The 24,576-nt window shown below is 42.6% G+C and overlaps 1 protein-coding gene across 2 annotated transcripts in view; it reads right to left on the reverse strand.

Moving 5' to 3' along the window:
• col5a1 (procollagen, type V, alpha 1) overlaps nucleotides 1-21,762 on the reverse strand; it is a 139,482-nt gene extending 117,720 nt beyond the window's left edge. For both annotated transcript variants that reach the window (XM_080419608.1, XM_080419607.1), the window contains exon 1: nucleotides 21,293-21,762. In XM_080419608.1, coding sequence (XP_080275734.1) covers nucleotides 21,293-21,395 — 103 coding nt within the window. In that variant the 5' untranslated portion in view covers nucleotides 21,396-21,762. The remainder of the gene's footprint in view (nucleotides 1-21,292) is intronic.
• Nucleotides 21,763-24,576: the final 2,814 nt, after the last annotated feature.

Genomic DNA, 24,576 nt, shown 5'->3' on the forward strand with positions numbered 1-24,576 from the left:
CTGGTGTCATGCGCCGAAAGTAGCCAGGATCGGCCATGTTCGGCACACGCCATCGGCAGACAACAATGTATTAAATCAAGCGTCAGTGACCGAGTAAAACAAGAGGAGGAAGTTTGTCAAGAGCATCCAGTGTCAATGCTAACCATGTCACGACCCCCTACTGAGGAGTGTTGCCTTTGCTAATCCACACTGACACATACTAATCCTATGAATATCTGCGGCTTTTCAGAGGGAAACAATTGCGGCCAGGACACCCCCTCTGTGCTGTGATGATGCTAATCTCTCGTTTCCTTCATGCAATCTGTCCCGTTACGTCAAAACAGAAATCTTTTGTCTTTCACACATGTCTCCCTTCAATCTCCCCACATTGCTGACAATAAAAGATCTCCCCGGCTATTGTTTTACATGAGCAGGACAGAGATTTGAACCCCTTAACCTGTTAAAGGGGGATAAAACCGTATGCTGATTTTGTAGTTTGCTATCCGGTTCAGGTTAAAAACAACTGTAGGGTAAAACATGGCAGGCTGTGTAAGGTCTTATAAGCAACACAGATGCAGCAATACAATTAATAATGAGTGTATTTAGGCAACAGTACTGACAATACTGTTGACTTCTACCGTCTGTGCGTGTACATTGACACACTCATGGTTCTGGGCACACCTATATCTGACACACACATTATTAATTGTTCTACCTACCATAGTTGCAGCTGCATTGCATACTGTCCTGCCCTGTTTTTAATCAGCTGTAGTTTTTATCCTGAACTGGAAAACAAACTGCAAAATCAACCTATGGGTTTCATAACCCTTTAAATGAGATCTCTGCCCCAGTGGGTCTAAAAACCAACCACAGGGCCTATACTCCTGTGGGTCAACCACGGGTCACATGGGGGAGAGGGTCAATTAGCAAATTACATGACAGCAGGGGGAGGGGAGGAAATAACTCTTCACCTGGTTCATACACTATGGCCTATGCTTACCCGGTCGACAAGTTTCAACTCGGCACGTTGCTGCGATGAGCGATGGTTTCATGATGTCTTTGGTTTGAACTAGGCTTTAATGTAAAAGCATCGTACCTCACGCACTGACGTGATGGAACCAGTAAAGTGGCGCCTTGCATTCACACTCACGCATCAGGATGACAATGCAGGCATTCTGACAAGGTAGGGTGACATGATATTGACGGCACCAAAGATATACCAGCCTCATCAGGCATTGCACACATTTCAAGTGAATGGGAGAGGGGTTCAAGTGCAGACGGCCAGGCCAATCTCTAAGTCTCTACGTTTATTTATACGTCCCTTCTACCGGTGATAGAATTCACACAATACCTATGCCTCTATTTCTATCTACCGATGGCTGCAGTTATTCACACCTGACCAACCCAGTCCCAGGTGTAGATGGCCAGGTCAGACACTAACTCAACTTTTATAGTGTTTGTTATGTTGTTATCCTATCTTAATTAGTGTCATCCTACTAATTGGTACTGTATTTAACATACGTGCATGCACACACTGTTTCTGTATCCACTGTAGAACCAGACCAGATCAACGACCTGCAAATTGAATTGACCCAGTCTGATCAATCAAACAATCAATCAAGCAAGCAAGCAAGCAAGCAATTAATCAATTAATCAATCACTGTCCAGAGAGGGCAGGCGGTGGATGAAACAACTTTTAGATTATCACTGTCCAGAAGAAAATGACCTCACGATGGAGCAGGCAACAAACACACATCCAGGTGTCTTTTAACACATGTAAACCGCATAATTACCTCCTGCTTAACAACCACTTGTAGTTGTGTGGAGAAAAAAAACATAAATCAAAAAAAGCTTGGCCTACTGGCAGAGTGCAAAAGAAATATGGTGGGGATCGGGTCCAGCAGTTTGCAAAGATTCTCCTCGAACAGACAGACAAACAAACAAACAGACAAACAGGCAGGCAGACCCGTTTGTATACGTCTTGCCTCATACAGAGTGACACTGGGAAAACATTTTGGGGAAATATATTCAATCACACGCCTGACGTCTGACCCTCCAGGGGAAGCTGTGTGCTGACCACATCCGAAAGCCACAGGCACTAGGCTCTCAATCCCACCCATTATGAAGGAGATGTTTGCCTACTTACAGCATGTGTTTCTCTCCAGAGACCCAGCGCTCTCCTCTGGAGCTGCCTGGCACAAGACGAACCAACATGACCTCAGCTTTGCTTTTCCCTCAGCAAACACGAGCCTGACCGCACCTTCTTACCTCCAAGGGGGTAGTAGCAGCTTCGCTGCAGCTAATAAATACAACATGCATTTGTATTTACAGTGTTTCTCCAACTTTTCTCATCTCTGAAGGACCCCCAGTGTGGGCCACGGACCCTCCGTAACTCTTGAGAATGCACGAATGGAACCAAATGGACCCTTACGGGTCCATTTGGTTCCATTCGTGCACTCTCAAGAGTTACAGCCCCATAAGGGTCCATTTGGACCCCACTTGGCTTTCATTGAGTCACGTATAAAAGCTCAAATAATATTGTAATAATACAGTATTATTTATACAGTATTACAGTTGATAATAACTGTGGTAGGTAGCCATCAGTGGTCCTTTATGTTAAAGTTGGTTAGGCCTCTCTGTCTGAAAAAACATCAGATATTTATTCATTCACAAAGCCCTGCTTAAAGGCACAAACCTTAAGTTTTACGTCTATATACTGTATGTTTCCGGTTCAAATATGCTGCCAAGCCAATCAAACGAAGCTATGGGAAACTGAACGGCAACAGGAAATGGGTACGCCACCTTCTGGAAACCCGGACCTACAGCAATGCACAATGAGTCTGAGACCCTCCTTTCTTTCATCAGTTCTTCAGTGGAATGTACATGTTCATCATACCTGCTGACAGGACTGGCTCCCATCAGCTTCATAAAGTCTATTCTGCCATAGGAAAAGCTCTATGCCCAACATACTTTACTTTGAAGAAACTGCAGTGTGAAAATGTACTGTTTTTCTATTATGTTCATGTTTCTCTGCCCCATTGAAATCGAGGCTCTGCTCCTCAGTGTGTTTTTGAACGTTGAATAAATATCACTATGTAATGTGCATGCCTATGTGTTACTCTTTCACTCTCTCTGACATAATGCATACAGCACTGTAGACCATCTTTCTGTCTACCTCTGGTCCTCCTGTTTTCAACCATGCAGCTCTGACACACAGCTGTCACTAACACCACGCTGGGGTCCTCATTATGACATGACCTGAACGACTGCCACCATCAAAACCAGAAAGCCTGATTCAGACTTCGTCGCAAGACAACGGTATACCTGCAAGCTCAGAAGAAGAACGCATTGCGGACGCGACACATTGTGAGCTCGAAGGTCCGCTATACTCGGCCGTTCTCGGCACGTCAACACACCATCGTGCGACAGAGCATAAATTTGGCTTTACAGCGTTACCTGCAAAGGTTATGAACGGGCACGAACAAACCCTCATTGTTCATGACTCTGAATAACCAGCTCGCCGACAGGGAAAGAATAATTGCTCTGGAAATAGAAAGATTGATCTTGCCGTGCTTGAACCTGTAGTTTGACCTTGGCCATGACCTTATGCGTTTCGCTATGGGCTCAAAGTGATGACATCATTACAGACAAACACACAAATGGGTCTTTTCTTAGAGCACTGTTTCTCAACATCTGGTCTGGGGCCCACCAGAGGTCCAAAAATGGACTCTTATGGGTCTTTAACTCTGACAGTGTACCAATGGAACCTTTTTTTAATCTTTTGGGACACGATTCTAAACTGTAAAATCCTCAGTGTTTATCTAACTGTGAGAGTTTACAAATGCAAGGGTCCATTTGGACCCCCAGTGGTCCCCGAACCCCATGTTGAGAACCAGTCTTAAAACGTGGAAGCTCAAATGTTCAGCGGCCTCATCAATAATACCAAAAATAGAAGATCTACAAGCTGAAAAACACATCTCATGGCTACAATAAAACAAGCTCAAAACGCATCGCATAGTGATGCATTGTGAGCTTGCTGATACAGAAAGCCTATTTGAGCGGAGGACATATTGCGTTTTAAGCATGCAGGACTACTTGTCAACCAGCAGTGGTCCTACTCAACCACATGACCTACATTTCTCAAAAGAAGAGCAAGCACAACCACCTCAGTTATATTGTATTAACATACAGTACTCAAAATAAGTGGTTAAACGTTTTATATAGCAATATAGCATTGTGGGTCCTTGGAACCACTTACACAAAGTCTTGGATGTATGGGTGGTACACAGAGTTACCTCAAATTAACAAATTAAAAGTTTTTGAACTTCAAAAAGAGATACTATTTCTGTGCATTTTAAGGGAGTTTAAGTTAACTTTGTTTTCAGATCTTTATGGGTCTGGTTTGCCAGACATGGGTTGGACTCATGAGGTGGCAGCAATGAAAAGAGTAATGAACTCATTAAAAAAAATAAACCCCCCAAAAAACCATATAAGTGAAAAATACTGTAAAAAGTGTAAAATCACATTTTCTCCACAGTGTTCTGGTAATGTGAAGCCCGGGAGGCACGATGTGGTTTTGAAAAATATTCTCCACTCCCTATTTCACACCTCCCTTCCCGTCTGCAGTGCCTTTTGTCACTGAATGTGAACAGTAGCGCTAGTGTCAGGCCCGTACTTCTGTTTTCGGCCCGCTGCCAGGACTGTAGATCTCTGAAACCCTCACCCCGCCCCTCGACTTCAACCACTTCACACACACACACGCGTGCGCACACACACAGTTTAGTGACACTCGACTAGACCATCTCTTTTAATAGAAGCAGCCGGGCTCTAGACAACAAGAATTAGGACTTTTCCACAGAAGAGGGGAGATTAACATTCTTCCGTTTTTCACTGACCCCCCCATCCTTCTCCTAACCCTTTTCTCTTTGAGCGAGAGGAGCCTGGGTCCTGTAGCAAGGCAACATGCTTGACCTGGTGCTGAGGACAAGCAAGTAATTAGCAGCCACAGAGAGGACCCTACTTCTCCGGGAATCAAGTGCATCTAAGCCCAATGAGAGACTTCCACCTCCTAGAGTGCATCTCAGACGGGGTGGGAGGAGAAGGAGGGGGAGGGAGGCTGGAAGTCAGGGGCTCTTGACTTCAAAACCCCCGCCGTGTTATCCAACTTGGACCGAGGCCAAGCAGTAACGTGTGCGGTGGAATTTGAGCCTGCCAGTCAAATTGTGCAGGAGGAATCGCATGCATGGTCGCCCCGGCTTCGCTGACTCTCTAATGCCTAATCTAATATGCTCCGTCGTACGATGGTTGTCCTGTGTGCCGAAAATAGACGGTCTACAAGTGCACAACGTGCCGGCACTGTGACGTGTAGCAGTGAGCTTGTAGATCGGCTATTTCCGGCACGGGAAACGCTGTTGTACGACGAAGTATAAATCGGGGCTTAAGTCCAAAAGCTTAGCATGCAACTTCCGGTAAAGCCAAAGGCTAATCTCATTTAGCGTTTTAGGATCATCCAGTATATTAAATGCATACCTTTATAATATTAAGCGTTACCTTAAGTCTCTATATTGACCAACATTTGTGGGAGATATCGGCATGCTCTCTCTCTCGCCTTCCCCGAAAACACAAAACACAATTCCATCTGCGTTGACCCTAAGGTGTTGGTTATGACTTTCATGTGACCAGTCCAGACAATTATTCAGAAGTCATTATGTCTGCTACATTAAACTTATTACATAAACTACGGACTTCCTGGCATGGAAGTGGAACACGTCACACACACACACACATACAAACGTGCGCACACACAAACGCACACGCACATAGCACGCACGCACACACGCACGCACACACGCACGCACACATACAGTAGATTAAGTGTATCAACACAGAGATGCTCTAGTCTACGGCATGAATGCACACGTTAGCTTAAACCTAATTGACACCACGGCTAACCTGATTCACTGGCACTGAGTACAGTGTGTTCATTCAGTTTGTCTTATACATGTGCATAGTCTCACACACACACAAACACACCCCCACGCACGCACACACACACACACACACACAGAGCAAAGTCTGACACAAAAGGTCAGACCCGCAATAACTCTAAATGTAACACAGCAACATGCTGAGGAGTTGGCATTGTGACTGCAGCCTGGCTGCAATCAGGCTTATGAATGATCAGACGCTTACATGTGTACCCTCTCTCAGCGTTGAATTAACGCTAAAATTAAGAAGGGAGGAGACATGGAAAGGACAGAAGAAGACAGTGTTTTGTTTGCAATCAGGCTTACGAGCAATCATAGTTACCAGGCAAAAACTAAACAAACTCTGGAAACGTTGTTTACAAACGCCATGCCCTCATTTCCCTGGTTATGACCAGCCCATTCTAACCAGTGTTGCCATGTCCTTTGGTGCTTGTTTTTTCTGTAAAGTCGCTTGTAAATATTGGTAGTTGCGGGTTTGTATTTTTTTTTTTGAAACACTAAAGTGTAGTTGCTTATTAAGTTGGTTGCTGTTAAAACGCGTCAAAAATATTCCAAATATTTCACAATTTCTTTCAAAACTTTAAGAAAATAGCAGATCTACAAGCTCATGTTGTGACCTTATAGATCGGCTATTGTATCCGATACACAGAGTGTGTGTGTGTGTGTGTGTGTGTGTGTGTGTGTGTGTGTGTGTGTGTGTGTGTGTCTGTGCTACAGTAAATGTGGCCTATAGTACCGGTAGCTTATTTTGGGCTTGTTTTCGTTAGACCTGGTCGCTTGTTTCTCTCGCAAAACCTGGCAGTACCGATTGTGACGATGCTCATCATGAGATGAGGAACAGCGTCCAGCAGGGAGATCATTCCCAGGGAAGAACCTCCTCCTGCCACTAATCACTGAATAACAGGAAACACCGGACAAGATAAAGAACACAGGCAACAGACACAAAGACAAGCAGTCAGACATTACTGTACATGCATAGAGCCACAGTACACACACACACACACACACACACACACACACACACACACACACACACACACACACACACACACACACACACACACACACACACACACACACACACACACACACACACACACACACACACACACACACACACACACACACACACACACACACACACACACACAAAAGATACTGGTGCAGACTAGGGGAGGTCTCTTCTGGTCAAATAGGGTTTTTTAGTGTATGTGTGCGTGCGTGCGTGCGTGCGTGCGTGCGTGCGTGCGTGCGTGCGTGCGTGCGTGCGTGCGTGCGTGTACTGATAGTTCAGATTCAGATCACAATGAAGGCCGAGTTCAAAGACGGCTGTGGCCCGAGCAAGGACGCCAGAAGTAGCAGGATCAAGGCTAACTGATACCATTCATTCCCATTAGCATTACTACAACATGCTAACAATCTGGACATGGCTCAGAAACCACAGTGTCGGTTAAAAAAAGGGTGCAGGTGCTGACATAGGTTAAAAGTTGACCATGCAGGGATCAGATCACTTCTCTCATGTCCGGTGTTCCATTGTATCATAACGTTGTTGTCGTTGTTGATAAACCTCTTATCTCCATATTCTAACTTTTTGTGTTTTTTTCATAAATTAATGCCCTACTGGATCATACTACAGCGTCACACAAAAGCATCAATAGTAGCAGATCCGCAAGCTCGAAACGCGGCACGGAGCGTCGCGTTTCGAGCTTGTAGATCTGCTACTTTTGATGCTTTGGCATTTTAATCCTGAAAAGTAACAGTTTTGGACATGAGATTTCCACCCGACGGAGACAATGAGGTATACAGCCAAAGTACAGCCAATCACATTATTTATCCAGCACACCATTGGTAATTTGCGTCTGACTACACGCATTACGAGAGTTCAAAACTCTTCCAAGTATTTTGACATTTTTAACAAGCCGTTTTGAGTTCTGACCATATAGTTAACGCTTGTGATTGATTGTGTGTGTGTTCCATCTAATAAAGTACATTGCTCATGTCAAGACACTGTGTTTCTTCTAGCAAGAACATAAAAGAAAAGAAAAAATTTGGTGGTATAGGGTCAAATTGTTCCGTTCTTATTGCTGGTTAACTTATTTGGTGTTGTTTACTACAACAGAACTATGACAACCACAATGGAAATAGGGATTAATTGACATTATTCGCTTATATTGCTATTGGCTCCCGTTTTTGCAGTCCTAGTAGTACTTCTAAAGTAATAGAGGCCTTGCATAAGCTGCACGACGATTACCACGTCGTTGCCGTTGCAAGGCGGAAACCTAGTATGTCCAAAACCCTTACTGTTCACGAAATGGTTTAGTCACAAGCTCTCGTTAATACTTTTCATTGGTTAAGTATGTATAAACCCAGCAGACAGAGTAAACCACTTTCAAGATATGGAGATACGAGATTTCTGCCAGAAACGATATAAATGATGTTTAAAAGTGTGTTGTGATAATGATTGGCAGCCAATTTCAAGACTCCAACAATAAAGTGTGTGATAAACCATTTTAGCCTTTATGGAAGACCCCCCCCCATCCACAAACCCTTTTACTATACTGCCGGCTGGAAACTATTTGCAACTAGCTTGGGATCAATAAAATGTTCGGGTTTCTGATCCGGTCTGGAGAGGAAATAACTTAAATTCATCAGGCGGCCTCCAAAATGATTCCCCTAGTTTAAAATGTGTTTAGTTTGGTATAATTGTGTTTAGTTTGGGATGTCCATCTTTTATTCTAACTCGTAGCGTGACCAGTGAGACTAAACTAATTGATTCGCATTATGTGGGGAACAATTTTTTTTAAAATTTATTTTATGAACCGGATCACACGGCTCAGTTTTAGAATGAATACCAGGCTTTCTCTCTGTGGTGGAAAGCCTGGTGACGCGAGGTTCATCTGCACCCAGCTGGACACTGCATGTACTTGTGGGACAGCCTGAGGCTATGTGGTGATGTTCCAGTGCCAGAGACAGTGAACTCTTGACAGACACAACAACACATGGGGTAGTGTTGGACCTATAGGTCACAGTTTCACTTAGTCCTCCCATTAGAACAACAACAGCGATGAGAGTTAATAACAACACAGAGTCTAATAGCAACACGGCTGGACGTTGTCTGTCTATGACGTCAGTCACCTGCAGTAGGATGTATCTATGAATGATGTGTGACTTCATGTCGTTGCTGTCGGGCAGAAACCTCTTATCTCCATATTCTATTCTTCTGTTCATTTGTAAATTAACGCCCTACTTGATCATACAACAGCGTCACACAAAAGCATCAAAAGTAGCAGATCCACAAGCGGCGAGTTTCGAGCTTGTAGATCTGCTACTTTTGCTAGTTTTGAATTTGAATCCCGAAAAGTCCTGAAAAGTAACAGTCCCAACAGAGACGATATGTGGGCAAGGTTTCAGTCAGATTCCAACTGCCTTTGACTCCCATTATCAAATGAATTAAATTAAATATTTCACAAAATATAAAACACATTTTGACGGTGATTGAGACCAGTGGTTTGCTATATTAACCTCAGACAAACAAACACACACACGCGCACACACACACACGCACACACACACACACACACACACCCCGCACACGCACATGCACACACAAACAGATCCTCCAGACGTCTCTGTCTCCTCCTACATGCCGTAAAGAAATCTGTGAAGTTGGCCTTTAAGCTGGACTCATTGCTTTAACAGTGGTGGGACAGATGGTTTACTTCACATCCTACAGCTCAGCACAGCAAAGATAAATCACTGTCTGATGTCTGCTGTAAACTACGATGGAAAGAATGACTCCCGCCTCGACAGTGTGCTTTGGTTTCCAGCAGAACCGTAGAAACATTACACTGTATAGCATTCTTCAAGCACATCATCAGTGTGATAACAACACTTCTCTGTCTTTGTGTAGAGTACTATTCAGTGTTTTCCATCATTTATTTTTCTTCTCTTGTCAGTTGTCCCAGTTCCTAACTTCCTACTTCATGTTATTTTCCTTTATAGCCATCTATCCTGGTCTCATGCTATCTCAATTAGCGACTACTGTACATTGCCATGTTTTTTGCTTCCACTATTGCGCCAGCATTTTGCCCTGACTGTTGTTGGATGACTCCGCAAGACACAATAGCATTATAACAACAATAACATCATAACATCTAACTGGAAATCATGCCCAATGGATGGCCATTGGGTCACCAAAATCACTATAGTTAATCATCCTGCAATATCGTGCCTATTCGATGAGATATATTGTGCGCAAAGATTACATTTTGGCCTGAGAGAGGCACTAAAGGCCAGGGGGTCATTCAAAAGGTCAGGGTTTATCTTCCAAGGATCATGAATGCCCTCAGCAAATGTTATGGCAGTCCACCCATTAGATATCATTTAGTGCCAGTGAAAAGTTTGGCCTAAGGGTAGAGCAAGGGTCATGGGGTTACCAAAATCATTGTAGTTAATCCACAGAGCATGAATGTGCTCAGCAAGTCATGGAAATCCATCCATTACACTTTGAGAGATCTTGTATGCGAGTGAGATTTTTGGCCTAAGAGTGGTGCTAGAGGAGAGCCATCAATATAAGTAGCTTTTATCCTCCATGTAACGAAATATCGTGCCACAAAACTTTGCGACATAAGTTGCAACGCAACTCCGACTAGTGTTGACTTTCAACACTGTTTAGCCACAATAGTAGCTGTAGCATATCGCAGAAATGTCATCAGGATAAACTTTAAAGCGGTGTCAAGATGGTGCAACACAAGTCTCCAGGCGAGTGTCATCTTGTGCGTTAACGATTCCAGCAGCTGATTAGCTGCTAAGTTTACTGCCTTTATTGGGGTCTCACTCTATTGTCAAGCAAACAAACATCACACACAACAACCTAGCAACAGCGGAATATCCACTGGAACTACTTCCTGTCGCTATCCATATGCATCTTTCAAAATAAGAGCACACTGCAGTTTTAACTCAGATTCCACCACAGTGAGCTGAAGGCAACATCGATGATAACAATGACACTGCTCCCCAGGTGCTCTCTAAGGCAAGGCAAGGCACAAGGCAATGCAAAAGTATTGCAATGAATATATCTGTTTGTTTGCTTGTTTGTTTGTTTGCTTGCTTGCTTGTCCGTCTGTCATTTGTCCACCAGAGGATGCTGAAGAGGCTCTACTAAGTACACCTCTAGGTGCCTCATTGTATTTGGTCAGGGCCGGACGCCAACATAAATTGATAGCAGCTTGGAATTCAGTTGCATCATTCCTTTGTTTTTTTCTTACTGTCACTGCAATGATTGCCAAATTATCTCTGCATAGATCAGCAAACACTGGCAATCATAGAGCCAGCGGTGAGGACAGGGGTGGCTAATGTTTTATTCATTCATTAGAGCCATTGTGTTCCAGTAATCGTGTGTGTGTGTGTGTGTGTGTGTGTGTGTGTGTGTGTGTGTGTGTGTGTGTGGTGTGTGGGTGTGTGAGTGTTTAGAAGATTGTAATCAATAAGTAATCAATAGAATAATCACTAAGAAAATAATCGATAGTTGCAGCTCTAATTGCTATTACATAATGTTCCCAAAGATTATAATTATATGTGTAAACATTATCCATTTCTAGAGAGACCAAATCTTTTCATGTCATCATTGGTGAACTCAATGACCCCCAGATGTTTTCCAGGAAATTATTGTCACTCAGCCACTAAAAACAATCTCTAAGACATCTGTTCAAACTGCATCTGCACATGAACCGCATAGCATCCATATTCTGGGACATTAGCCAGAAATAGCAGATCTACACATTGTGTGCTTGTAGATTGACAGTTTTTGGCGGTCCGAGTACAGAGCCAACTCAGGACTGTCCAGGTTCCAGAGTCTAGAGCAGGGGTCTTCGACGTTTTTTTTCAGGCCAAGGACCCTCTAGCTGAGAGAGATATGAAGCAGGGACCCCATATATATTGCATACAATTGTGTTGCAGATTATTATTATATTTTTTTATTACTTGTTGTGCTCTATTTTCCCTCTACAGCACCATACCTCTTTGCCAAAAATCACATCACACAAAGATTTGGCGGCCTCCGTGTAGTAAAGTTACGAGGACCGCCTAGGGGTCCCAGACCCCCTGTTGAAGACCCCCTGGTCTAGAGGTTTTGAGTGGTCACCACAATATGTCAACATGAGTGCTGGCAAAATATAACCTATTTAAAATTAAGCACAACAAAATGTGCCTAGTTAGTAATGCCGTTCTTCCTGCTTCTGAGGAAATTACATTAACCATGCTTTTGGTAAAGAATCTGGTTACTGTATGAATAGACATCAAAGCCAAGACTATTTGGAGATGGTCATATATATCCATCATACTGTACCTCTCACCACCAAAATGAGGACAACATTTAACAACTTGAACCCTAAGTGCCCTATTCTGGTGTGAACATTCGGAAGTAATAAGCTCATCTACAAGCTCACAATGTGTCGTCATGTTGCCACGCGTTGTGAGCTTGTAGATCAGCTATATTCAGTGAAGAGTTTTTTGTAAATGGAAAAAAAGTGAGGGAGTGAACCCAATATAGAGAGCCCTGCGGGACAAAGCATAGAGTGGTTAAATTAATGTCATGAAAGAGAGTCGTTGAATGGCGTTAACCACTTAAACCCTATAGCATCATCTATTCTGAGGCCAACTGTCCGCGAAAATCGCCGATCTACAAGCTCAGAACGCGTCTCAACAACACGACGGGTTGTGAGCTTGTAGATCGGCTACGATATTTAAAAGGTGAAAGGTAAATGTGTACTTCATTATTCCCTTGAGGAAGTGTGTCCTCCTGTATTATTGACCCATCCTAGTGAGGAACAGCTGCAGCGCTCAGGTACCGACTCCAAGGTTGTAATGCCAGTAGCTTGGTCAAGGGCACTGGCTGGAGTCTACCTAACATGCACATCTTTTGGTTTATTTAGTGTAGAGCAGTGGTTTTCAACTCTTTTCATATCAAGGTCCATTGTTTAATCGGCATTTGAGCCACGGACCACCATTTGATGAGATTTAGACCCTCTCAGACCCAAGACTTTGAATATTTTGTTGTCGTTGGATAAGATTTTGTCCACTATTCCATGCTGCATTGATGTTGGTACCACAGGAGAGATGACAGGCAAACGTTGATCAAAAATAACAATTATTTAATTAAGTAATAACAGATGTTTAACGATCATTTTACTCTTGAGAGTGTAAAATACGAGTCCATTATGGTTTCATTTTACACTCTCAAGAGTCCATTTGGTTACCAACTCTCCATCATTTAGCTGGGGACCATCTGGAACCCCCTCAAGGACCACTGGTTGAGAACCACTCACTGGTGTAGAGAGACAACAGGAGGGTGCCTAGTATAGAGCCCTGGGGTGCTTTGGTCAACTAAGTATAGGGTTTGTGAAATCTACTTTTCCGATGCCACAGAATTCTCAGACTCACTGTCCCGTCCTTCGTTATTTCATACTTCTTCAGACCGATCTCTTGGTTTGCCGTCATTATATTTTGATTTCCGTTCCATTCAAGTTGCTGCGATCAAAGAACTTGGCTCTTGGTTTGACATACGGTACAAGCTAAATCAAATCTACTGCAGCACGGATGCTGATTGCTGAACTAGCTAATAAACCAGTAGTGTGTCTGACTCTTATGCAGTCTTTCCATTCTAACTTCCATTACTTTATCACCTAATAAAGTAAAAAAAAAAGATAATTGAATATGGTTATGAATGGAGTAGCCTAAAGTTTCTGGAGAAACCATAGAGGCAAATCATCCTATTTCCCCCAGTAGAGAAAATTGCCTGTGCTCAGTAATTCTACTGGCCAGGCTGTGGCTAGGCCCATACTGAGGAGGGGGACCGCGGTTGGAAAACATGACTCATCCATTGGTTTCCATGCTCGGTGATTATAATACCCCATAACACAGAACAGTACTGTTACCCATCTGAAGCAATGCTCTGCGCGTCTCTGAGAGACTGGACCTGAGCTTCCTCTAGTCTGGACTGCTTCACAGACCACATGCTGTTAACAACGCACATTTTTAGAAAAACGGCAAGAAAATGTGACATAAGAATTTCCATTAACAAGAAGAAACTATTCTTTTTTTTTTTACTCCGCTGATGTACTCGTGTTGGAATTTCACGTCAAAATTTCCATTTTTTAACAACAGACACTCTGCCATGCCAAAACAACTGCTTCGTGTTCAAAAAACCTTTTTCAGAGAAAACCCACAGTAACCGAGTTCAAATCAAGCGTGCGGTGCCACTGCTGCACCAATATGGGGGGGGGGGGGGGGGCAACGAGTTCACATCACTTTTATAACATAACCCCCCTACTGCCTTGGAAGAGAAAACGGAATCTTAAATTAAAGCTGAAATCCATTATATTCCATCCATCCATCCATTCATCCATCTTCAACTGCTTATCTGGATTCGGGTAGCGGGGGTAACAGTTCCAACAGAGAGCTCCAGACTTCCCATATTTTATGTCCTAACTGGGATTAGAACCTGGATCTCTCGCATGAGAGACAACATTTCTACCACCCTGGCAAGACAAAATACCCGCTTGTCCAGGGGAGATGTTGCACTTATGAGCTTCAGGCGGTGGTACTTGTCAACCAGTAGACCTGTGTCCTACCTGACACCAGAGTATAGATGTCTCAATGGAAGAGTGCGGAGACCACCTCCATCCACTGCATACGTACTTGTTATTTTGCATTAACATACAGATGACTTTTTATTCATTAAAATAAGTTCCGGAAGCGCAGATTTAAGCACAGGCTTTTCCCTGCATATTCTTGTATCATATCACTTGCAGAGTTATCAGGCAATAGATCTGATTCATAGTCATAATAAAAGCATGTTTAAGATCCGCAGGCCTTTCCACAATGCCTGCATTTATGGGCTTAAGTGGCACGTGCAATTTGCAGGGTCACTGTCTCCCCTCCACAGTCTGGCTAGCTCAGATTCCTTCCTGTGCACCATGGTGACAGCAGAGCCACACACAAGAAGAAACCACGTTTTCACACCACTTATCTGATGGAGCCAAACAGAGCTCCCAGATTCCCACTTTCATGTGAATGAGAAATAATCCACTAAAAAGCCCAATAGCGCCTTAAATTACATGTGGAACACACTCCATATTATTCACTGAGAAATGATAGGGGCAAGTGATAGCAATCTACCATTTTTAAAGAGTTACATCATCTTGTGCGTCCAGTTTCTGACACCACTGTCTGACCAAGTCAGTCTATTCCCAGTTTATTCCCAGTATCCTGGCCATGACGGATTGGTGCCCAAAGCGCAAAAGTCTCCTGCAACTGCATAAGCTATGATTTTGTTATTACAGTAACGAGACAGGGTGAGAGAGCCTATTTCAACCACACATTAACCCGGCCAATTCTGGGCACCAGAACCTGCAAAGCAGCGCGTTGTCAGCACAATAACTGTTGGTAGCTTGTCTAGTATAATATTATCATCAGTTGATTTTTTTATTCTATATTGATTAAGAACATACATATGTATTGGTGTATTACTGAGTGAGTGAGATCAGGGGGAGGGGTGCTGGCCACAGAGCATCCATCCATGCAGCACTTAAGTCTTAAGGGCAACTTGTGGCATGGCTAGCTACTGTACTTATTTCTCCCTTGTGTGCAACATAGAATCATTGGATGATTGATGATTGTTATTGTAAGGGCGGGATCAACTGTCGTAAGCCGGAGAGATTGGCATCAATTACAGTGTTGTAAACTAACATGCTATCGAATTATGCGATTGCAAAATAACATCGTAATTACCGTTTTGCAACAGCAATCAGTGTGCATGAGCCAAGACGAAGCTTTATCAGCATCATTAAAAGTATAGACATAGTTTTTTCCCTCTACACCAACACAACAATGCCAACTCACAGCGCATTGCGTTGTGGCACATTGTGAGCTTGATCGGCTTTGCCAATCGTTGGCCCCAGAATAGAGACGCTAGGGTTCATGTGGTTAAGCCCATCAGCTTTAATGAAGCAGTCCTAAATCATGGCTCAGCTGATGTGGTCTTTCTATTGCAGACATTGCCAACATGTGCTACATCACTGATCTAAGTGTACAGAGTGTCCTGGTCAATATCAACTCATCACTTTCAGAGAGTCAGTACAAGTTGTTTCCTGTTTCTATAGTCTGTACTTTCATGGCAATCAAAACTTCACCGTACTCTTCACCATTAATCCAGCAAGAACTTTAGAAAACGTTCAACCTTTCCGAAACTGTCATAATAAATGTTTTGGAAATAAAAGAAAATGCATACATCAGCATACATCAGCCTTGTCTTACTGAAATAGAAACTGACAAAAATAGACAATATAAATTGTGGTCTTTTCAATGTTGAAAGAATGTGTGAAAGCAGTTCGGCTAAAGGTTATTACAGACAATATCTTCAGGATTGAAGGTGCAGACAGATAGTGCTACCTGTGCACACCACTATGTTCACTAATCTTTAGAAATCAAGTGGTAACCTTGTATGTCCAATACCGTTACATTTCAGGAAATGGAAAAAAAGAACCTGTGTTCCAATGCACCCAATGTATAGTATTTAGTCACAACTTAAGTTCTTAATACTTTTCATTGGTTACATATTCCACTGTCAACCTGGCCTCCATATTTTGGGCATGTCATTATAGGTGAACATTTTCTAAAGCTTTTGTGGAAAAAAAGAAACGGAGATACAAGGTTTCTGCGCGACAGTGAAGAAATATTCATGAGGGGGGGAGCGTTTCAGATGTAAAAAGGTTCATGAATAGAAACCAGCTGTGGACCAGTTGTATTCCACTGTTAACCCTATCATAAAGCTGGCCTCCTTAAACAAAAAGAACCGTTTAATGACCGGGGTCGCGAAACTGCAAACCTGGCTGAAATGCCAGCTATTGTTAAGACCTTCACAAACCTTTAGGGACTACAGCTGTTTTATTTTCCCCACCTCTTACTGAACAGAACTCGTCTTTAAAAAAAACAGCACGGAATAGTGTATTTTTCTTTTGAAAAATGAAACAGTATTTTTTCACAGTTCCTTGTTCCACCAGGACCGGGACGAAAACATCTGGAACACATTTTTTCTGCCTTTTTTGGGGTCTGAGCATACGGCACAATGGCGCTTATCGGATCCAGATGTGAATGAGCGCAGTGAAACAACAAGGCCTTTTTTACTTATTCTCCCTTTTTTTAAGGATCATAAAGGGAAAAAACAAATTTCAAATCCTGATACAAAGCATAAATCACTAATCGTGAATCAAATTTCCTGACCCCGTGCCATATACATCGGGGTCCATTCAGCATGTGCAACTCAAGTTTAGGCATCAGTGGCTTTGGCATCTATGTTTTCATTCTGCACATGGCATCCAAAGAATGTTATTTCAAAATGTTCGACGAATAAAGTAGTTTGACAAGTTGGTTTCTAATCATATGGGAATGCTTCCTATTGACACAGGCCATTCAAAAACCCTTTTTTCTTAATTAATCATAACAAACTGGGGGAAAAAAGACAAAACTTTGAAATGCTTTTGAAGCTTTCTGAAAAGGCTCCATTGATTGTAGGGGCAACTCAGGGGAAACAGTGTACTTTTCTTTTAACCTTTATTAAAAGGTCCACATATTACAGGCAACATTGTGGAGAAGCACCCACTGCCGGTTCAAACCAGGTATCTCAGCAGAACATGGAGTTGGACAATATAAACTGCTTCTGAATGTGAATTGTTTAGTCAGAGCTCCCAGAAACTACAAACAAAATGACATGTCTTATCACCCTACCGTATGCTTCCTACTTCTATGACCTTTCTTACCCACGTAACAACATTTATAGATTTGCAATACAGGACAAAAAGTGAAATAAGCATGAATATAACCATAAAAGAAATACTGGAAAGCTACTCTCTCTCTATTCCTCTCTCTCTCGCACACACACCCCTCCAGAAGTCAATAGGAGAGGTTACTATGTGTTATGTTCGATATCTTTGATCCTACAGCATTCCTTTCTTCTCTTGCAATGAAACGGTAAACCTGACAGTGGCGGCAATCTTAAAAGTCACGACCTTCACCCTTTGAACTCTGACCCCTTGAAACCCATGTCTTATTGCCCTCCTGCGGCAACAAGTCTCCACTTGGATTTAAAACAAGGGTTTCCTCAGTGATGTCATAAGCCACGCTGAAGGAAAGGCTTTGTGGGGCCAGTTAATCTATATGGAGACTATTCAGGATGAAAGAAAAATAGGGTTTACAGTACCACAAATAATTCAGTAAAACTGACATGTTAATATCAGTGATGCTTTAAAGGCAACGAACAGGACCTTTCTGCTGTTCACAATATGAAGCCAAAAAATCTCTTCCTGAAAGACTTAAGCAGACTCTAAAGTAACATTAATATCAGGGTGGCATGTATGGAATACCAAGCTGGAATGTCAGTTCCATGAACTCTATAAGTGATATTCTTTCATCATCCCTGACCTGTGCTCATTAATATCATGTACTATTCAGGTAATGAGCACAGATATGTGCATACTTAGAATAGCTTCATATTTGAACATCAACCACGCTGGTTAGTGATTATCCATATGCTTAATTATGGTTTCAGCAAAGTATACGGAATCGGGTAATTTATACAACAAAGTCTATTTTGAGTAACAGATGAATGCATGGTTTCCATTGGTCCTGGTGACTAGTGATGCTGTCTCAAACATGGAGGCCTTGCTTGGACATGATTGGACATGTAGGTGGAGCAAAGAGGTCACCTGGTGCGGAATCGTTTACTGCTGACAAAGTGTGGTAATTCTGTCTAATTACTACATAACCACACTGTTTACCTGCTCTGTCTGGTGGGATAGATACTTTCACAAGCAGTAAATCTTAAATGGTTAAAACACTTCAAAATAATTCTTGTGCAGTCAGTGTAAAAGTGTGTAAAGGAAAAGCATGATGTGAAAGACAATTAATTAATGAACATGATTTGAATGGATCTGAACAACCCATGTCGCTAGCAATCGAGCAGTCGTACGAAGTGTAACAATCCAGGATGTGTAGCAGAAGCAGCACCATCACTGATCATTAACAAAACTGTGGTCGCTTTCAGTGGGTTTTAAGAGTTGATTAAATCCAGCCAGCAGCATAAAACAAGACTGAGTCACTGTGCAATCTCATTAAAAAACTCCAGTTCAACTCTGTCATCAGAAATGACCTGCATCCATCCATTACACAGATGTTTAAGTTGAATCAGTTAATAAGCAACAATTGTATAGCTCAATATAGATTCAAAATTCACCAGAAGTGTAGTTATATGCTTTATTTATGTAATGCAGTGGTTCTCAAAGTAGGGTCCAGGGTCCCTCAGGGTTCCTTGAGGGGATTCCAAAGGGACCCTTACATGTCTAAGGGGGTCCTCCTTGGAATTTAAAAGTTTGAGAACCACTGATGTATAATGTAATGTTACTTTAATCAGTCGATCCAAAAGATGAAGTGAGCAAAGCATCTGGTCAAGTCATGCACAAGTCATCACATTCCTATTTAGACCTACAGTCAGTCCTATCTATCCCAGCTGTAGAAGACTATAGTACTGTCTGTCCATTGAGGTATGTGGAGAGAGCTGGCCATCTGTTTACCTTGCAGGGCTGTGACAGCAGACACAAGACCACCTACCAAGCTCCTAGTAGCGGATGAGGGCCAGCCTGACCCATTATGCATTACATCAGTGTTTCTCAAACTTAAAAAACTTGAAGGACCCCCCCTTAACTCTGTCAGTATACAAATGGAACGGAACGGGTCCATTTGGTTCCATTTGTATACTGTCAGAGTTACAGACTTGTAAGGGTCAATCTAGAACCCCGACAAGGAACCCTAAGTCCCTGAACCGCACTTTGAGAAGCACTGCATTCTTTGGTTCTTAAACATTTTCATGTCAAACGGACTCCCACATTGATACATATTGAGTTGCGGACCCCCCATTTGAAAAGATGTGGTCGTGCCAGGTCGTACCCCCATGAGAAAAGATCTTAGGTGTTAGATTTAGTACAGAATTCAACAACTGTCTATAAACTGTAGGCGGGTTCCTCATTTTGCTGGGGACCCCCTGGAACCCCCCCCCTTCCAGGACCCCTGGGGGTCTCCAGACCCCACATTGAGAGCCACTGCATTACATCAACATTGAATCTGTCAACAGCCTTCAAACAGGGGAACCAAACAATCCTATGCAGCAGACTCTAAAGATAATGAAAGATAAGCTTTGCCAATGTAAACGTAATGTTTCCCATAGCAATAAAGCCCCCTTGTATTGAATTGGAAGTGATACGGACACAGCTGCCTAGTTGGATGTACTGTACTGTATCTGTAGCCTTACTTGGGCATCAGTAAGATAATTATTATCAATGTATGATGCCAAGATGTTCCGCTCAACAGCTTGATACACGTGTTAATAATACAACCGGTGAAAGAGTGCTGGGTATTTGAATTATAACCTACTGCATTGTGAATTACTATATGCATCAGATTGCATCCTGTGTCTTGCACCTTTAGGCGGCTCCACCCTTCCACTTAAGACAAGTTAGGACCCTGCCTTCCTTCTCATGAGAGCTGAGCTCAAGCCTCTCTTCAATGTGTAATAAAAAAGGGGAAATAACAGGCTTATAACAGCAATGTCTCCATTACAACTTGTTGATGATGGATGTGCATTAAAAAAAGCATATCTAAACTTCACTTAATTTCTTTATGGTTGATATCTGACATACATAGCCTTTCTGATATAGCCTACCATTGAATCCATACCAATTGTGTAGTAGGCTATACTGTGCCCTATAAGGCTGATCAATTAAGGCTGATTTAGGCTACATGACACTGTTGCATTTCTCCAGAATGTGTCTTGCCTTTCGCCTTTAAAAGCATGCAGTTGTCAGATGATGCTCACATAGATGATGTCAGTGACATAAGTTATTCTGACATAAAGTCATAGGCTAATATGTCCAGTAGTTTTAGAAACAGAAAATCAACTTCATCCATATAAAATAGAGCAGCTCATCCCAAAGCAAAAGATTGCGAATGCATCTCCTTAGTAGTAACTCCCTTATATAGTCCCAATTACTGCCATGGCTGGCAGTTTATAGAACTTTACAAAAGTGTTTAAGAGGCAATTCCAAGAATAAAAAAAACAATACAAAACAAAAAAAATGAGTTCAAATAAGAGGGAGGGCGGAGTGACTCTGGAACTTTTTTTGTTGCTCTGGGTCCAAAAAGCGTGCCTGCGAGGCGAGCAGGCTGCAGGAGTCGTGCTGCAGAAAGAATGTGATCTTAAACTAAACCCCGAAGCTTACCTGAACTTGCTTGCGATGTGACAAAAAGCAGGATCACCGCTAAGGTCATCTGAGCGTCCCTTAAGGTCCTCCGTTTTACTTTCCATCTTATATGGGTATCCATGACCAGCCGCTCAGTCACGGCAAGTGGATGAAAAACTTTGTTTTCTGGCGAAGAAACGACTGAATATGATTAGGGGATGATGGCAACTTCTAGATCAGGAGAGAACTATAAAAAACTGCCAGGGAAACGAGAGAGAGAGAGAGAGAGGGGGGTAATCGTTGTCTCTCAAGCAGCCATAATAAGTTGTTCAGTGGGGGGGTTCCTCCAGATAGATATAAGTTGAAAAGGGACGGGACACCCTCTCTTCTCACCCACTCGTCCTCTGCGCTCTCCTTGCGCTCCTGGTCTGAAGTAGGAGGACTATCCTGCTGCTGCTGAGACTCCGTCCGATCAGTCAAGTGGTTTACAGCCCCCCTCTTTCTCTTTACGGTCTCACAGCAGCCAGGGAGGGAGGAGAGGCCTTCCCCAAAAAAGAAGTCCTACAGAGAGAGGGGGAGAGAGGAGAACAAACCTTTCCCCCTTCCTCGCGGCTTGTCACTCACTTTGCGGGACAGGGGGGGCGAGCAAATCAGAGGAGTCGGTGAAACCCGAGGCAGCGCTGTTATTGGTCGTTGTGTTAGCTCTCTGGTCCATAGCTTTAGAAGGAGTTCTCCTTTAACGCTATGTTACTTTCGAGCCGTTGCCCGCACACCCCCGGTGGCGCAGCGGCCGCAGCCTCTCGTCTGTAGTAAAAATTACAAAAATACACTTTTGCTACTCACCAAAACAAAGACAGTTTGAAGATGTTGAAAGCCTATTTTACTTAGTGGGAACACTCGTAGCCCCCCCACCTCACGTCATTTTTTTGGGCAGAAAAGAAAATATTCCACCAGATGGAAAAATGTTTTAGTCACTCCACTGCGCCCCCTACAGATTTGGTCAATGGAGTCTTTTTATTACGAAGATCTGTAGGGGACGCAGTGGAGTAACTATTTTTTTCTCCCCCATCCGGTGTAATATGTTCTTTTCTGGCCAAAAAGTGTATTTTAGACGTGAGGTGGGGGGCTCCGAGTGTTCCCACTAAGGAAAGTACGCTTTCAGCATCTTAAAACCATATTTTTTTTGGTGAGTAGCCGCAGCGAAAGTGTAGTATTATTATGTTTTACTATAGACGAGAGGCTGCGCAGCCTGTGCTACCGGAGATGTGCCGGCAACGGCTCGATAGTAACATAGCGTGGAGAACTCCTTCTAACGCTATGGACCAGAGCTAGGACGCTGTGGGGACGGGACGGGACTCACGGGAGGGAAGAAAAGTTGGGAGAAAGTTTTTTGACGCCTACATTTATTGAGCGCGAGTCAATTCTCTGCAACACAACATCCGCTGTTTAAATTCTGAGTGAGCATCAGAGCAGGAAAACTAACTTAAATATGACATAGGCTATAATAACATGAGGAACAACATACATCCTGTGCTTTTTTTGCAAACTGCTAATAAAGTATCAATCAATACACAACACCATAGCTATCTGATAAGAATTAAACATTAAAGTTCACAAACATTTTGAGCAGAGAAATTGTTCATCTGAAAATTACAATTTTCAAAAGTAGGCTACAATAGTTGCCTGCTTCACAGTTATATCCCATAGTGCCCAAGTCAATATGACCCCCAAATATCCCAAAGTAGTGATTCATTGATTGATTGATTTATTGATTGATTGAATACTTTAACAGTTTGCAAAGACAAGTAGGCTTACAGGGAAGTATAGTTCAATACAAGGTCTGTTAAGAGGATTTTAAACCCAAGAAAGCACTATGGCTTGTTTCCATTGGGGTCCTTTGTTCTCAATTCATCGAAAAGATGCACTGTCTTAGTGTCTTCCCCCCAAACAGTGCCTTCCCAAAAAAAACACAATGCATTATCTAAAGTGCCCAGTTTTCTGTGGGAAAAATGCCCAGTCATCTCAAGTGCCCAGTCTTCTACATACCATATCCTGAAATTTTGTATCTGAAATATAAGCTACGGCTACTCGGCTAGTAGCAATAATATACTGTAATTGTTGTTTCAAAAAAATAAGGTATTGCTCTATTTATTTCACTTTATATGGAATTTAATAAAGTTTAAAAAATGTGTCTTTATGCACATTTAATGTGCATTGCCAAATGGAATTCAAGATAGCCTAATGACAGACACTGAAGGCAAGAGAGGTGAGGATCCTCTGACAGACTGACACTATACGCTACATGTTGCCTTTGTCATAGGTCCCATATTTAGAACTGAATAACCATCAGCAACAAAATATAAGACAGCTTTAATTTAGCTGATTGGACATTAATTGATTGATCAGTTCTACTCTATCATCAAACACCACAGTATATAACAGAGCTGCTCATTTGTATAACTCAGGATTCATAAAACATCAAATTAAAGCTGCATTTTGGAACTTATTTTAATGAATAAAACTTGACCCATGGTACTCCAACCATCTGCAGTGGTTGGAGGTTGTCTCTCTAACCCAGTGGTTCCAAAACATTTCTGGATCAGGGATCCAGATGGGTGGGCCGAAAATCGTGGCCCAACCATCTGACTGAACTCAACTCAAGGTTTATTTATAGAGTACATTTAAAAATGACCAAGGTCAACCGTAGTGCTATGCAGATAAAAACATAACATGGCAACAGAACAAAAGACAACAGCATGATGGAGGGCCATGTGCATCTTCAGAGCATGTTTATTTTAATGATCAATCAATCGATTGTGTTTTATACCACGTTTTTTAAGATATTAATGTTCAATTATCATTACATTCTTAGTGCTGTGCCAATCATTTAGGGGCCCAGTTGCAATACCCTCATGGCCCACTAGTGGGCCTCAGTCCAGTCGGGAATCGCTATAGCCTACTCTTCCATTGGGAAATTTAACCCTAGTGACAGTAGCCTATGCCAAAATTGTTTCCGCCTGTTGCACCAGTAGGCTACTGTATATGCAGCTCAATGGGGGGCCGTTTTCCATTAACTCCAGAGTAAAGTGTGGTCTCTCAACCCGGGAAACACAGTAGTAGTACAGAAGACACACCTGACACTGTGTTAGATTCTCAGACTTGTGGGGGATGGGTTTATAAATAGTCACCCAGGAAGACATGCTAAATGTAGAAGTGGTACAGAGGCCATTGACAGTCAAATACCAAAGATGTGCAATGCATGGGCAACATGCCTTCTTTTGAACAATATCCAACAGCTGTCACAATTCTTCACTATTCTTGTA

This window comes from Gymnoscopelus braueri (assembly GCF_963280865.1).
Source record: "Gymnoscopelus braueri genome assembly, chromosome: 22".
In the NCBI taxonomy this organism is placed as follows: Eukaryota; Metazoa; Chordata; class Actinopteri; order Myctophiformes; family Myctophidae; genus Gymnoscopelus; species Gymnoscopelus braueri.